The sequence below is a fragment of the Cariama cristata genome, unplaced genomic scaffold (genome assembly GCF_000690535.1).
Source record: "Cariama cristata isolate BGI_N322 unplaced genomic scaffold, ASM69053v1 scaffold46331, whole genome shotgun sequence".
Taxonomy (NCBI): domain Eukaryota; kingdom Metazoa; phylum Chordata; class Aves; order Cariamiformes; family Cariamidae; genus Cariama; species Cariama cristata.
Genome location: NW_009599578.1, coordinates 9,114 through 25,038, shown reverse-complemented (window position 1 = coordinate 25,038; position 15,925 = coordinate 9,114). Strand labels below are relative to the sequence as shown.

Here is a 15,925-nt window from a genome sequence, read left to right as displayed (position 1 = left end):
GCACTCTGTAAGGAAGGAAGCTGTTTGCCATAGCAAGTCTTGCTCAGTCAGCCACATAATTCAAAAGAAGACTCATGAACAAAGCAGTGCCCTACAGGAAGAAGAAAGTTGATGGTGTACTTAAAGGAAGACTAGTAAAAACCTGTTTTCTACTCCAGATTCTTCCTAATGATGCTAGCAAGTCTTCAGCACCAAGATTTTGCCCTATAGTGGTTCCTTATGTTCCTCAATCTCTGGCTGTCCAGTGCAGCACACACAGGGCTTCACTCCTGCAGTGCTAACCAGTCCCAGTGCAGTGGAAATCTGGAAAGTCTCTTGGCTCTGCCTGTTCAGGGGTGTGTTTGGTGGTATAAACACAAGGGTCTTCATGGCCTTAGTGTCCTTTGTGTTCTTCCTGGCTCTGTCCTGACCCACTCTGTGGTGTTCAAGAAGCTGCTCTGCCTAAGTGGCTACTTAGCCCTTCTATGTGTAAGATAAGATACTCAATTTCTTTACCAGGTCAAGGAGGGGCAGGGGAGAGAGGGAGTTAAGTTATCAGTTTAGCTCCTTCAGAATCTCATAAAATGTTAAGGAGCTTGATTTTTCACACTTTCTCCATCTCCATTAGGGACACAAATGGCACTTAAATTTATTATACAATGGCCTCAGCCTTGTTATACTACAAATACCCACTTCTACCATGCAGGGTGACTATGAAGGTAAACCCTGAAGTATGTTCCATATACTGATACTCCAGAAAACATCAGGACAAGGCCAGGAAAGAAGGCAGTGAAGGAGGAGAATGAAAGAACATGTTGATCAGCTGTGTCAGATCTTCATCCTCACCCATTCCATGCATTTTGCCTGCCTTACTCACTAGGAAAAAAAACAAGTCAGAGATCAGGAAACTAAAGACTGCACCATAACATATTCACAATGGGGCTGGATAAAGGCACCACAATCTACCTGGGAATTCCTACCTTCACTCTGCAAACAAAATAGCTTTTCAGAAGGCATTCTTACATTTTCATGCAGATTCAGGGAAGGACGAAGAGTAGGAAAAGAGATATTAACACACTTGTATGTTAGTAAGAACAAAGATACTGCAGCAAACTCACTTAACATCTGTTTGAAGCCTCAGTATTTTCTGATCTCATGGTATTAAAATTAGAATATGTTAATTTTATTAAGACACATTGCTCTTTGTCATAATCAGGGCAGTTTTAATTGCCAGCTATTATTTGAGAAACACAATGTATTACGCCAATTTCTGTATCTAAAATAACATTTAAAATACAAAAGTTTTCCTAGGACAAAACACTGCAAACTCTCATTGTTTATGTGCATGTCTATCAGAGTCTGTCTCACAACTTTGGAGTCCATTCTCTAATTTCAGTCAGACTTGACTGCAGGGTCAGTCCAACAACTCCTTTGAGATTCAGTCCCCAACCATAGGCTTCCAGTTTCTCTGATTCTTTCATGCTCTGAAGGGTAATTTTCTCTCCATCCAAAAGGCTGAAAAAGCAAGAGTTCATGGCTATTTCTTCCTACCCATCCACAGACCAGCAGCAGACTCTTCCCCAGTCATCACCAACTAGGAGCTTGGAGGAATTTCTTGAGAAAGAAAGAAAAAGAGGAAAATGTTTAAGAACAAGACACAAATAGGATCACGGCTTTCTCCTGTATGTGTAGCAATGAGGAGGATGCAACATTCAGGGCAGTAGGTTATCCTTAATGTTGAATTTGAAAAACAATGGTATAGAGTCGACAAAGATTTGTACTTCAAAGACTGAACTTAGAATTGGATTGAAACTTTCCTGGAGTTCAGTGGGTTAGTTGTGGACAATCTAGCCAGATCAGAAGCTCTTACCCTTCTCTGAGACTCTATGAATGTTAAATAAACTGCTGGCCAGATTCAGAATTCAGACTTGTTAGCACATAATGTCATGGCTTCAGCCACTGAAATATCTGCTGCATGCAGTGCCACTAACATCAGTGAAACTCCTCCTCCTCCCAAAACTTTCTCACTTTCAATGCATATAAACATCACACTCACTAAGTGCTCTAAATCTGAGCATGCAGAATATAAGAATCATTTTAGCAACTATCAAAATGCCAACACTTTGGGAGAGAAATGCAGCAACTGTGTATAGTACATCATAATATCTTGGAGTAGAAGATAACAACAAATATTGCAGCCAGATGAAACTGCAGGAGGCGGATTGAGTAAACTAAAATACTGCTGGCTGTGCAAACTGAATGGGGTTTAACAACAAAGTTGTCCTTTGGCCAAAAGCTTCCTGTTTACATTTTAGGGAGATAGTATCTGCAGCGAGTCCTAGCACAGTGTTTTTTCTATGGTGCAGAGACAGTGTAGCAACTACTGATCTCTACAGCTATTCTGGCCCAAACCTGCTATTTCTCCTGTGTTGTCTCCTATCTCACCACTGACTATTCCAATATCCTTCACTTAATACAGTTAGCCAGGCCAGCTCCCAGAGTGACTGTGTTTGGTTAAGAGTGATTCGTCTGACAGAAATCCCCCCCCCCCCCCCCAACAACAACAACAACACAAAACCAAAAAAACCAAAACCACACCCAAAAAACCCCACCCCACAAAACCCAAGAGCACAAAAAATCAAAACCAAACAAAAACCAAAAGCAAAATACCCAACAACAACAACACCCAAAACCCAAAATTCGAGCAGTAATACAAACTCCAAAATAAAATACATAACCTGCCACTTTATGGCAGAGCAGCAGAGAGCCCGAGACCTGTGCGGTGCCGTCTGCTGGACACTGGCTGTGATGCAAAGAGAAGAACAGTACCTGGATACAGCCAGCGCTGTCACTGCAGGGCTGCTCTTACTTGGTTTTCCAGTCCAGGCACAGCTGGGATTCAGTTCCCGACAGAGAACAAGATGTTTTCCACACTTGTTACCTGTTGTGTGGTTCAAAAATAAATATTTAGAAAGTATCTAGGGGCAGCATGGATGGGATTGTTATTATTTATGGTCAGCAAGTTGTTAAATTGAGAACAAATATATTTAATCTCAGCCTGTGCTGTTGCAAAATAGGCCCATCCCAATTTAATTTGTGGCTATGATAGTTACATGTGCTGACGTGCGGCTGTATCAATTGTGTGCTAAATTGGATTTGTGTATTATTGCTTTCTAAATTGCATGCCTAGTTCAGCAAAATTGTTCATCAGTTTTCACTGGCTCTATGCTTAATAAGATGCCCCACAATACCTTGCTGCCACGATATAATACAGCCCATAATTGCCTAGTAAAAAGAAATTACATAAAGCCCTGGTATTATCAACTTATCTAAATCTGCTCATAACAGAACCAGTAATTAAATGCTGAGAACATTTCACGTACACACACATACATACACACACATACCTAACAACATAACTCAATCATAGTTACTTTGGTCTTTTTAATGATTGTGTTTTGTATTAATTTTATTTTCTTTAATGTGTAGAATGAGATGTGGGAATAATTGGCCATTTAAAATAATTCTGAAGTCATCTGAATAGTTTAAGGGAGCATGTCACTGCTTTGATTACACCTCTCAACTCTTTTATTAAAGAAACTATTGCTGTATATGCCTGAGAACATGCATCCTTCTGCTTATGTGCAAACAGGTGTGTATGTCTACACATCACCAGATGCCTGGGGTCAGTGTACGTCTTCTATGATCCTCTCTGAAAAAGGCACAAACAGGAGTATTCTGCTGTGCTCCCATGGGCAGCTTTTAAGTCCTCGTTTAGAAAACTGTTTAAGATATAAATTTTAAAAATAGTTAAATCTCAGTTTGTTCAAAGACATGCCTATGTAATTGTACCTGAGTAAACAGGACATGGAAATGCCTGCCACAGGAAGTTATGGACAAGAACTTGATTCTTAAAAATTAAGTTCTTAAAATTCTTAAAAAAATATTTGATGTTTCTACACATAAAAAGAATCTGCAAAATGACTACAGAATACTACAAGGATTTTGGAAGGAATGTTAAGTCTTTTGCTTTGACTTACAGCAGTCTCCGATTGGAGATCACAATGAACCCAAATATGTAGCTACCGCATCCAGACTCTCTCACATCTGGCATCTCTGGTGTTCTTGCACCTTTCCTAGAAGCATCTGGCTCTAGCTACTCTGAGACACGACAAAAGGTAGGATGGGCACCTGGTTTGGCATTCCCAATATGCCTTTGTATGTAAAAATATTTTCACATAGCAATCTAAGTAAATGTAGATGCCAAGTTCCATGAACAGCCCAATTACTGTATAATATCTTTTTATGCAGATGTTACATCTATAGCTCTATAGTTAAACAAATTGTGTGCCTAAAATTGAAGTAATAGAGAATATCTGTAATGAGGATCACAGCAAATAAGTGGTGTAAATTATACATACTAATTCCTTTATCTTATAAAACATGTTGCAAAGAAAAGCAAGCTGTGCTATTTAGGATGTGCCTTTAAAGCTCCCTGGCAGGTTTCAGCTCCTGTATGTGTTAGAACAGAGAAGTGAGCTTGAGTTGTCTTTAATACCTATCAGCATTGTAGCCCCATCATCTATTAACCTCAGCTCTGGAGAACTCCAGGGTATCAGCTTCATCTTGGCACAGCCTTGAATAAACAGCTCCATGCACTAGGGCCTCCTGCTGGCCTCCCATCAGTTTGAAGGGCCTCTGACCTCATTCAAGGCAGCAAAGACAACAAACTTCCCTGTTCCATTTCAGGGCAGGATCTGGCACTGCCCACTCTGAGATTATGCTAGGATACTTTAGTACAGGCCATCAGCAGAGATGCTAAGGTAATGGGCTTTCTGGAGCCAGGATAGTTCATTAGTTTAAAACGTTTATGCAGAAAGGTGGTCTATCAAACTTGACAGAACTCATGACAGAGCCTATGAGGCAGCTTTCAGCTTCATCCAGGCAGGATGTGCCCATGAGACTGGTGGCTCAGGGGCACTCTCTGTTTCTAAGGCAGGGCAGTAGCAACCCAGTACTTCTCCTGCTGGTTACAGTAACGCTGCATCAGTTATCTGCACCATCGCCCCTTCACACCACTGTGCTCACACACCCTTGTCTTCCTCACAACCAAAGTCTGCAGCACAGAGTCACACTGCAGTTCACAGCCCATCCTGTGATCATACCCATCTTGCCTGGCTCTCCCATTGTGCCTCTCTGCAGGCTCAGTCCAGCAGCTTGGTCTGGGGTAGTGGTATATTTGGTCTTCCACAGCTGTGCCAGCAAGGAGGTAAAAATGGAAAAAGCATAGATTATAACAATGCAACAAGAGAGAGACGTGGCTGCCTGCTTCCCAACAAGGGGTAGAAATTGGACTTCTAACATCAGAACAGGATTTTGCAGTCGTCTCTGCCACTGTGCGTTACAGTGGAGAAATGTATGCAGGGAGCTGGTGGCGTTGCGAGGCTGACACGCTAACGAGGATCCCAGTAACCCAGGAAGCTCTCCCACCAGACTGGAGGTGGAACCAGCAGTGAATCTCTGCTTCTGAGAAAGTATGACTTAACAAACTGAGCTGTGAACCAACTCTCAGAAACCAGACTCACACATATTTCCAATGGGCAATATAGTTTTTGCTTTCAAAACTACACCAGGATAAAAAGCACATTTTCAAAACTCTTCCTGAATGGCAAAGACTCATCTGTTCAGGAGGATAAAAGTTGACAGGAAGCAAATATTTTACTTTGATTTTCAACTTCAGTCCTGTGCTGCCCTCTTAAGACAGTGGCATGGGCTTTTAATAACTCTGTCCCTCCATTTAGGACGCAAAATTCTCCCTCTGGTCTACAATGAATCAACATTCCCTTTCCTGTGCCATCCACCTACCCTCACCACTCCATCTGTGCTTCCTGTGATGATGATGCTGCGTGTGTCCCAGTTCATCACTTCAGCAAAGCAGCAGCAAACAATATGGCATTCGGGGCTGCAGGTGGTGTTAATACTCACAAGAAGTTGGCCATTGACTGTCCACAGATATAGGTAAGATCCAGCACAAGAGATAATATCACCCTGTAACAAAGCAAGAGGCAATGTTTCAAAATCCTACACTCATCCTCACAACTCTTAAGTGCTGATTATAAATTACAGAGTTGCTTTGACTTAAATTCTGACCTTTGTTTTGCTTCTGGGCAGATGATATAAACCAGAGAAAGTAAAAATGATGGGTTTTTTTCTCATGAAAAATTCTGACATTTTTACATTGTAGAAACCCAAAACAACTGTCTCAGATTCAGCAAGATATTATTGAAACAATTTTTTTTACATTTTTTAAATGAAAATATTTATTTAAATGTTCCCTTTCTGTTTTCCATAAAACCCAGGCTTTTAGTAAAAAAGAAGACTGACAGACTGACCTAGCTACTGTCAGGGACAGAGACTGTGCATAGGCAATGCCTAGCACAGGTTCTGGGCCAGGACTAGTGCTCCTAAGTTTTACAAGTAAGCATTCTCTTAAACGAGGACATGGTCTTCACCTGCTTAGCTGTGAAGCCTTTGGTGATTTCACAATCCTCCTCCGCCCCTCACAGGGAGCTTAATGTCATCGCATTTTTAGACTATGTTTTGCATTTGACCAATGACCAGCTCAGCATTCAGTGACCTGCACTTATGATGCAGAAAACATCCTTTGCAACTGAATCTCTCCTCTCCCTTCCATGCAGGTGCACAGTCTTACCACAGACTGCACATGAGGAGCAAAAACACAGGTAATCCCTTAGGAGCAAGAAACACACAGAACCAAGAGCCAATGGTGCAATTTTAAATGATCTTATCAAAACTGCATTTTGATCAAGTTACTAATTGAAATTCCACCTAACCTTTCCACTCTTGATACATACTAAGAACCAGCTAAATAGAACACTATCAGCAAAGTCATCTGATTCTGGCAAAGGCCACTGTGCCCTTTAACTAGCAGCATGCATCTGGTTTAAATCAACTAACACCATACTTCACCCCTGCCTGATTTGCAGCTAGGGCTCTTCACACTGCAGGGCAGAATTCTGAAAATAAAACAAGGATAGCGCATTTGAAAAGAGTTGCCAATAGTTAAAGAGATTAAATTTCAGCTACCTTATCTGCATGAGAGTACATAATGTCCTGGCACTTGGTAATGATCTACAGTGTTTTTCAGGTCTAGACCAAGGATTTAAAACTAACTGAAATCATTAGTTGCAGCAAGCTTTTACAATCCTCCTTAGCTTATAACCTTTTCGGATAGCCTTTTTATTTTGTGTCTACATGATACAAACACCATGAGGTTTGGATCTATAAATGGAGCTTCTAGACACTCAACCAAATACAAAAAACAACAATCACATAACAAAGAGCTGTATAGTGCTCTTATGTCATAGAAAAGTATGTGGTTCAGAAATTTGTTTCCTTCAAAACTTTGCTTCAAATCACTCTGACTTTTCCAGGCAAAAACCTTATTACCAAACATGTAATTTTGTGTCAGTCAAAATATTTAATTTAGCACAATAGAAACATTTTGTTTCTATCTTCATGTTACAATATATAAATATATATAGAAAAATTTAACAAAACTACATTTCAGAATTAAACATCCTGTTCTGCTAATGTCAAAAAGAATTTTTTCATCCACAATATATGGACCCTTTCATCTTTTTTTCCTTGAAATTTCAGTCATATTTTCCTAAGGTTTTTCCTTTTTTAGATGAACCTTTCCGCAGTTTAACCATTTGCACTCCCACAAGCCATAGTATTGCACTTGGATCAATCACCAGACTGTTCCTGGCACAGACCATCTCATTTTTGGACAGCTCCAAAAGAGGAGCTACCAACTGGAAAGGCTATTGCCAACGGTGAGCTGGTACATAGAAAGGAGAGGACTCCATCCCCTCGGGGTCTCAAGCCCATGCTCTGTGCCAGCCCACCCACTTATTTCTGAATGCTTGGCACTGCTTCAGTTGTCAGGGTATTCTGAACTGGCCTGCTGAAGCCACTGGTCATTTTACACTAACCAAGATCCCTGGTGCTGGGAGCTGAGCTGGCGTTGAACAGACTACATAATTCCCACCCTCAATTACTAACCATCAGACTGCATGGTTAACAAAGCTCTCATACGAGATTACTGTTTTGGTATAGACTAAGTAGAGAAGGTCTGCCTGGTTTCTTACTGCTATGAACTCAATTTTGCCTTTTTTGGTACAAGCTCCAGTACTGGATCCAACCTTGAATTGTCTGAGCAGCTGGAACCCTGCTCTAGTATACTAACAGAGACAGAAAATACAAATGTGCAAGCAACATTTTTGGGAGGTAGAAGGCTGGAAAAAAATCTCAGCCAGACTGTTTACAGTAAAATCCAATACAGAATATTTTCCTATCAACATGCATGCAAATCTGGCCAGGCACAGACCACAACAGACTTATATCCACTCCTATCAAGAGATCCCCACACACCTGAGAGTAGAAGGGGAAACAAAAAGCCAACATTGTCACTGCAAAAGTGTAAGGTAGTTGTCAGCTGAGGCAGCAGACTGAAGTCTAACTCAGCTGACATGGCTCTGCTGCATGAATTGTCAGGAGAGATTAATGAAATAACAGAGGCAATAAGGTTATGGGTGAGCCAAATCCAGGAGCTACTAGGGTAATACTTCATGCTCCATAAACTAAAAGTTGTTTAATCCTGCTATCTACCCATCCAAAGATGATTCTACTTAGCTACTCAGTCTAAGATGCTGCTTTTAGTGCTTGCCTCTCATCATTAAAAACACTATTAGCAATCTCTGTAGAAAGAAAAAAAATCAATGTATCAGACTCTCAGGATGTTTTTATGTTGGGAAGAGCACCCATTAAATTATCATGAAATGTTCATGGATGCATCAGAAAAAAGATGATAAATGAAGATCTTACTGTTGAATTGTTGATGGCAACAGAACAGAGGCTTGCCTCGTGGGCAGGAAGCTGGTTTATGTACGTCAGCTGGTTCAGGTCCCAAATGATGCAAGTTCTGTCATCAGATCCACTCACAAAGATGCTGTAGGTCACAGATGCAGCAAGGCAGGTCACTGCCTGAGTGTGCCCATACAAAGCCTGGTGGGGAAAAAGCAACCAATAAACCCCAGCAGAGGGTGGCTGATTTACTAGGAAACCACAGTCCTGCTACCATTTGCTTAGTAAGAACAAACATCTTAGTTATTTTTTGGAGAACTGAAAAGTGTATGAGGGGGAAATACCAAAGGATCTTATAGAAGCATCGTTGTCCTCAACTTGTGGTTGAAGAAAGTTGAGGCTCCAAGAGACTATATGACTTGCCCCAAACTGCACAGTAACTCAGGGCCCTTGGCATACATTTCAGACTCTATGCCAGTGCTTTGTTCTGAGCAACAAAACATCATTTGTCACTTCAGTCTATGCAGTTTTGAGTAAAATTTATTCTTGGAAATTACTATTTCTCAATATCTAAAACCATTTTGAAATAAACCGTAGCAGGATGTATTTCAGTGGCTTCAGTCTTATCTTTCTGTTTTTCTGAACAAGTACTAATGTTTTTTCAATTTTAGTTAAGAAAAACCACATTTGGGGAGAATTTTTGCTTTAAAGACAGGAATTTAAATACAGGAGCCAGCCTTTAAATACAGGAATTCCTTTCTCTTATCATTACACAAAATTCTTTTTTTGTTGTTGTTTTACAGGTTCCAGAGACATAAGGAGTGCCCAGTTCATATTAGTCTGATTTAAACAGTTTCATAAAAAAAGACTACATTTTAGCCAATTTAATAGCCCAGGTAGAAATCATGGATTGAAGTATGCTGATGACAATTTTTTAAAGCGGTATTCTCAAGTGACAGCAGCATACATTTCTGCTGCATAACCACCAATGCCAGTAAAGCCTGTAGGGCAACAGAGAAAAAGTCCTTCACAGCTTTCCTAAAAAGCCTCTCAGTGCTCCATATTTAGCTGCCTTACTGTGAAAAATCAGACCTACCAGTTCTAATGTTGGTTTAACTGTAAATGCATATTCCCTGCTGGCTTTCTCTACAAGACATAATTAGCACATCTTCAGGGTCTATCTCAGTTCAGCATGGAGTAGGAGAGCCACATGCCTCAGATGATTTGTGCAAACACATCTCATGCTCTTTTCCAGCGTGTGACTGCAAGACTGAACTCTTGCTGGCTAACGTGTGCTGCCACTTGCCAAAGTTACTAGGACAACAGTATTCAAACGTCAATCCACTGGTGAAGAAGCTGAGCTGCAGCAGGCTACGTACTACTGAAGGTGACCTGCAACTGCAAGGGATGAACTTCAGCTTGTGATTTATTCCATTCACAAGAACTGTCAACTAAAAATACTGGCCCCAAATGGCGTCTCCAACAGTGGTTTTCAGAGGTCAGAAACACACTCAACTAAGCATAGAAAAGGAGGCTCAGCAATAGTTTTGGACTGGCTGTAGAAGGGTCTCTTTACAAAGGACTGGGCATAACCCAGTGCCTGTGCTCAAGAACTGCACAAGACCTCCGCAAAAAGGGCTGGGACAAGGCAGGTTCAAGGGCTCCAGATTTCCTCTCCTTCCTCCAAAGCATGAAAGAAAACATACCTACTGTGATAGCATTCAAACTGCTAAGTCAAGTCAAGCTAAGCTCCTGCACAAGTTTTAATAAAACCCTTTTTTTCAAACCCAGAAAGATCCTACCCAGCAGTGAAGTGCTTTAAATACAAGCTGAATGTGGAAAAGAGGGCTAGATCTGAGCCCAGTTATAATCTCAGCTTCAATCCACAAGTGTTTCAATGCATATTCATACAAAAACAGTCACATGCTTTTAGCTCTCTACTGTCTTCTCATTATTGCTCATTTCCCTTAATGGGGAAATATACTGCAGCATATCTGCAGAACAAACTCTGAGGCCTATCTCCATAGTAAATTCACAAATATCAAAAGACAAAAAAGACCAGCTTCACTACAGGAAGGCTTAGTGCATGAAAACTGAAACCAAGTTTGACCATCCAACTTAACTGACTGACACAGACACTGACAATTCACAGCTACACTCAACCCCTCCCTGAGAGGTCTGTGTGGCAGACAGCACAGCTTGCCCAGATGCTTCTCCCAGTCTAGGTTTTCATTTGGCCCAGAAATTCTGGGGGCTGGATTGCATGGCTCATGAACACTGAGGGAACTGGTAAATTGCATGAATCAATACTGAGGCTATTATGCTCAGTCTTTAGTGTTCCACAAAACTGTGGAAGCAGCCCCTGCTAGAGAGGGAAAAGTGACTTTTTCTGCTGAAATATAGTTTCTGTACTTTACTACATTCCAAACCAGAATGTGTTAGTCCCTTGAGAAGCTGGTAAGTGAATAGCATCCACTTTATAGCACATCAGCTTTACTTAAGCAAAGCTCACTCTCTCAGGGAAGATGATACAATTTTTTTTTTTGTTCAGCAGAAAAAGCAGCTACCATGAAACAGTGAATTACATGAAAGCAGCAAGTAATTCACTAGAAGACATTTAGAACCATAGTTCAAATTTACATCTATGCCAGATAGTCATCAAACAAAAAACCTAGCAAAGAGAAGGAAAAATACAGAATTTGTCATTGCATGATCTCATGCCACTTTGTGGACTTTGGGTAATACCAGATTAATCACAGTGGAACACATCAGCAAAGCTGATTTTAGATTGTTAAAGAGAAAGGCATTATACTGGAGATAAAAGACAGACTCTTCAAACAGTTGCCTGAAACTCAAACTGACCCCCTGACTGGTATCATTTTGATGCTGATGAAGATTATTGCTTATGTTTTTCTCTACTGCTATTTCTTCCATTTTTATGTCAATGTCCTGGTTTGGAATAATAACCAGCCAGATTAAAAGATCATCACTGAAGATCTTGTCTCATATTTCTGGCTTCTTCTCAAGCAGAAAACTTCATAGACCTTTGAAGAGAGACTGCTTTAAACAGTTTTCCTCCTAATTACAATACACAAGAATTTCAGATATATTAAGATCTAAATACTTCTCTGGCATCCCAGCAGACATTGAAGTTTTCACATCATTTCATGACAAATAAAATATGTTTTGGCTTAGGGTACAGAAAGCACTGAAATATCATCTGAATATCCCTCCAGAGCAAATTAACAGAAGCAGCTTCTAACACTTGGAGATCTTGCTGATCAGGGAATCCTTTATTAGTTTACCTAAAAGTAGCAGAGCATGTTCTGTCTCTTGATTTCTTAGGGAAAAAGGGTCCCATGCTGCCTTTCAGATATTCTAGCTTTACTTGTAAAGTTGAGAACTGGCCATAGCTGAACCACACAAATCTTGCATGAGAATTCACTTTTGTAAATGAAATAGCATTTATACAGTTGTTTGATGACTATAGATGAGCTCCAAATCAACAATCACTAAAGGACTTTGGACAATGAGGACACAAACTATACCATTCTTATTGGATGCATCCCTACCTCATGGAGTGACAGATAAACCTTTTATGATCTGAATTCAGGTTGAGAGAAAAGAATCAAGAACTTGGCCTAGTTGAGACTTCATCTCCATCAGCTAAGTTCACAGGGTCTTTTGGAGATCCTGTCAATTGCTTGCTAGCCCCAAAAGAACTATCAGAATCTCCAGGTGATACTGTTTTTTAAAAATAAACCAAGGGTTGGCTGCACTTCAAGTGAGGAGAACATATGCCTTATCTTCACTGTTTCTTTGATCATGACAAACTTTGGAAATGCTACCAAAGGGGGGAAAAAAACCCAAGCAGAGTTCATAACTATAAGCGGTGGGTATAAGGCATATTATCAGCTTCTGAGCTGATAACAGGCTGTCACGATACTGCTGATTATTAGGTTTTTTTTCTTCCTTCTTGATTCACCCAAAAGTGTTTCCTCTGCCAGTCATCTGAGAGAAAGAAACTAATCTTTTGATTTTCATTAAGTTTCTGTAGCAAAAGAACCACAGTACTGACCTGTCTCAAGTTTAGACATTTCACTTTGTCCTTGACCAAGGAAAGTTCCCAGACACACACAACCGAGCTTGTTCCAGATGTGATTATGGTAGTTGCTGAAGGACACACAGCGCACAGGCACTTTCCCCAGTCTGCCATGCACTCAAATGTAGTCACGTTCTGTACAAGAAAGAAGCTTTAAAGTCAAACGCTCATCTGGTGATAGAAAGCGTCTATTAATACAAAATGGCAGATTCAGTTTTCACAATTGAGACCCATTTCTTCAAATCCAGGAAAGAAAAGCTCATTTTAACCAGTCTCTATGCTCACAGCACAGCTGCATAATATGTACACACGCAGGCTGTGGCTGCATGCAGCAATGCCATCCTCCAAGGGCCAAACAGGAAGACTGGACAAAGGTCAGCGTCTTATGTCTTAGGAGACCTGAGCCCCAATCCCTCTTGGGGGAAAGCAAGACTTCCTACATAACTTCAGGCAAGCTCATTCTGCCACCATATAGTGACAAAATGAAAACATTCAGTGTGGATTAAAAAGAAAGCTCAGGCTGTGACGGCCACTGCTAACATGAGTTAGTGCCAGGCTCTGCAACCCTCCTCTTATTTGGATTGAAAAGCCACAAGCCGAAGCAGTACATTCTGTTCTGTGCTGACAGCTCTGTTAGCAGCACCCAAACCAGCCTAAACCAAGGTCAGGTCTATTACACATTGCTACAATTATTGCACAAACGTCCATCTGCTCACATTCTGCATTAGCTCTCTCCCACACAATGGGGACAACACTATGCTGCTAATGATTCTGGTGGAGCTGGATGGCACAGCTACAGAAAATACATCACAGAACAAACCTTTACCTACTTACAATGAGGACAAAAATTACTTTTAAGCTCATGTCCAGAGGCACTGTTGACCCAGAAAGAACTCAAGTTGAACTCCCAACTATTCCCATTGTAATCTCACGCACTGTGCTCAGTGTCATTAGGCTCAGTGACACCCTGACTTTTGAAGAGACAAAATAAATAATTTATACCTACAGCAGCACTATGAATTGCTGAACACTGATTTTAATTGAAGTCAATGGAGAAAACTCTCAATAACTTTATATAGGGAGCAGAAAGTAAAATACATCTCATGGCTTTTTCACTTCCATTGACTGTCAGTATGTCTGTAAAAAAAATAATCTGGCTTGCAAAAATACCCAAGTCAGTATCCTACTGAATGATGTATTCTGCTGTTCTGGTACCCAAGCTAAATCAGATGTCTTTGCGTGTCATAACATTGTCCCAAACACATCCAAAAATCATTGTGTTTGTGGTAGAGGAAGAAACTGGATCTATCAAGTGCCCTAACAAGCAGTGTGATGACAGACCACTGACTTTTAACAGCAAAGAAGTGAGTATTAACATCTTAGAATAGAAGACATCTATATTTTTAATTAATGCACTGAACTAAGCTTGGGAGCCAGAGGGGAATTGACAGATGGTCCTGTCTTAATTCCAGCAGAAAGTTCTGCACAATGAAATTTCTAATCAGTGGCCAGGAGACCTTGTATTGTGCTTACAACCTATGAAACAGAGTTTCTCCTTCACTTTGAGATAACACAGTCATTGGAAGGAAAACTTGAGAGGAAATGTCACATTTTTGAGCACTGTAGAATGACTTTGTACTCTGTTGGGATATCCAACTTGAGATTCCTCAAGAAGCTTGCTTGTGAGAAAGTCCTGTACAGCATCTTCTGAAATCAGCTCCCCAACAGCCTCTGAAATGGGTGCCCAAACCAGCCAAAGACCACAATAACATTAATTTATGGAATGCTTAGACTTTTTCTCATTTACCTTCTCAGACCCATAGTTGCCAAAGCAGCAGGTGAAGTCCTCAAATCCCCAGCAGAATGTTTTGCTCCACAGAGGAGGAATCAAAATTTTATTTTTTTCGACAGCCAGAATGCCTTTCTCACTATAAACAATGTGCCCAACAGCTCCCTTGGGATAGTCTGACAAGACAGAGAACATATTTAATCCTGTTGTTTTTAGAACATTTATGTTAATTTTCCTCCTTGCACAGCTTGTGTGGTCAGGCTGGCAAGTCCCACAACTGGGCTCAGTGCTGTGGCCAGGCCCACACACAGAAATCCACTCTACAGCTGAGATTCCAGAAAGAATAGAGGAAACACTGCTCTCCAATGGACCGCATAAATCCATGAAGAGGGAGTGACGTGCCTCAAAGGAGGAGGTTTAACCGCAGTATCATTAAGCTGCTTTTTGTTGGCAGACTGCCTTATGCCGTGCACTACAGAGGATGCTGGGCACGTCACCAACAGCTTCTGTCATATAGCTATGGGAGCCCACTGTCCCCATAAAGATGGGGGGGGCAGGTAAAGATGTAAAGAACACCACCATGGGATGAAAAAGTAGACACACTGAAATTTTGCAGGCTTTTTCATGGTAAGTAGCAGACTGAGAAAAAGATGAAGAAAAATAGAAGATTTGAAGATCAAGAAGTGGGGAAAGACAGTATTTACTTTGCTGTTGAATATAAAAAGATAGAATGTGAATGGAAAACAGTGAGATTTATGTTCGAAATTTGACATATTCAAAATGTAGAAGACAAAATATTTAGGTGTCTTCTAAAAAAAAAATAAATCTGTTCTGAACTCTACAACAGAAGTTTCAAGATTTCTCCTGAGTATTTGAAGGTTTTCAATGCCCACTCACAATACACACATACATAAATAACAATTGACAGAAGGGATCTTGATTGCACCAACTCATACAAAGCCGTGTGACTATTTTTGTGCTCTTGAAAATCCAGATTCACCCCATCCAAGAATTCTGTACTTATTAGCTCAGAAAATGGAGCACAGCCCCTGCAACACCTTTTATTGTAACTGGTGAGAACTTCAGATTTTGCAGGCTGCTCATAAAAGGAGGAAGAATTCCACTTGAGTGAAGGGACAGCACAGTCTCTTTTCCTGATGAACTTT

At 40.7% G+C, this 15,925-nt stretch overlaps 1 protein-coding gene across 1 annotated transcript in view; it reads right to left on the bottom strand.

Moving 5' to 3' along the window:
- Positions 1 to 5,144: 5,144 nt before the first annotated feature.
- The window catches only part of LOC104168934 (WD repeat- and FYVE domain-containing protein 4-like), a gene marked incomplete at both ends in the record, with an annotated part of 19,821 nt that continues 9,040 nt past the window's right edge, over positions 5,145 to 15,925 (bottom strand). The window contains 6 exons of the mRNA XM_009709708.1: positions 5,145 to 5,232; positions 5,845 to 6,027; positions 8,890 to 9,069; positions 12,947 to 13,105; positions 14,778 to 14,935; positions 15,818 to 15,921. Coding sequence (XP_009708010.1) covers positions 5,145 to 5,232; positions 5,845 to 6,027; positions 8,890 to 9,069; positions 12,947 to 13,105; positions 14,778 to 14,935; positions 15,818 to 15,921 — 872 coding nt within the window. The remainder of the gene's footprint in view (positions 5,233 to 5,844; positions 6,028 to 8,889; positions 9,070 to 12,946; positions 13,106 to 14,777; positions 14,936 to 15,817; positions 15,922 to 15,925) is intronic.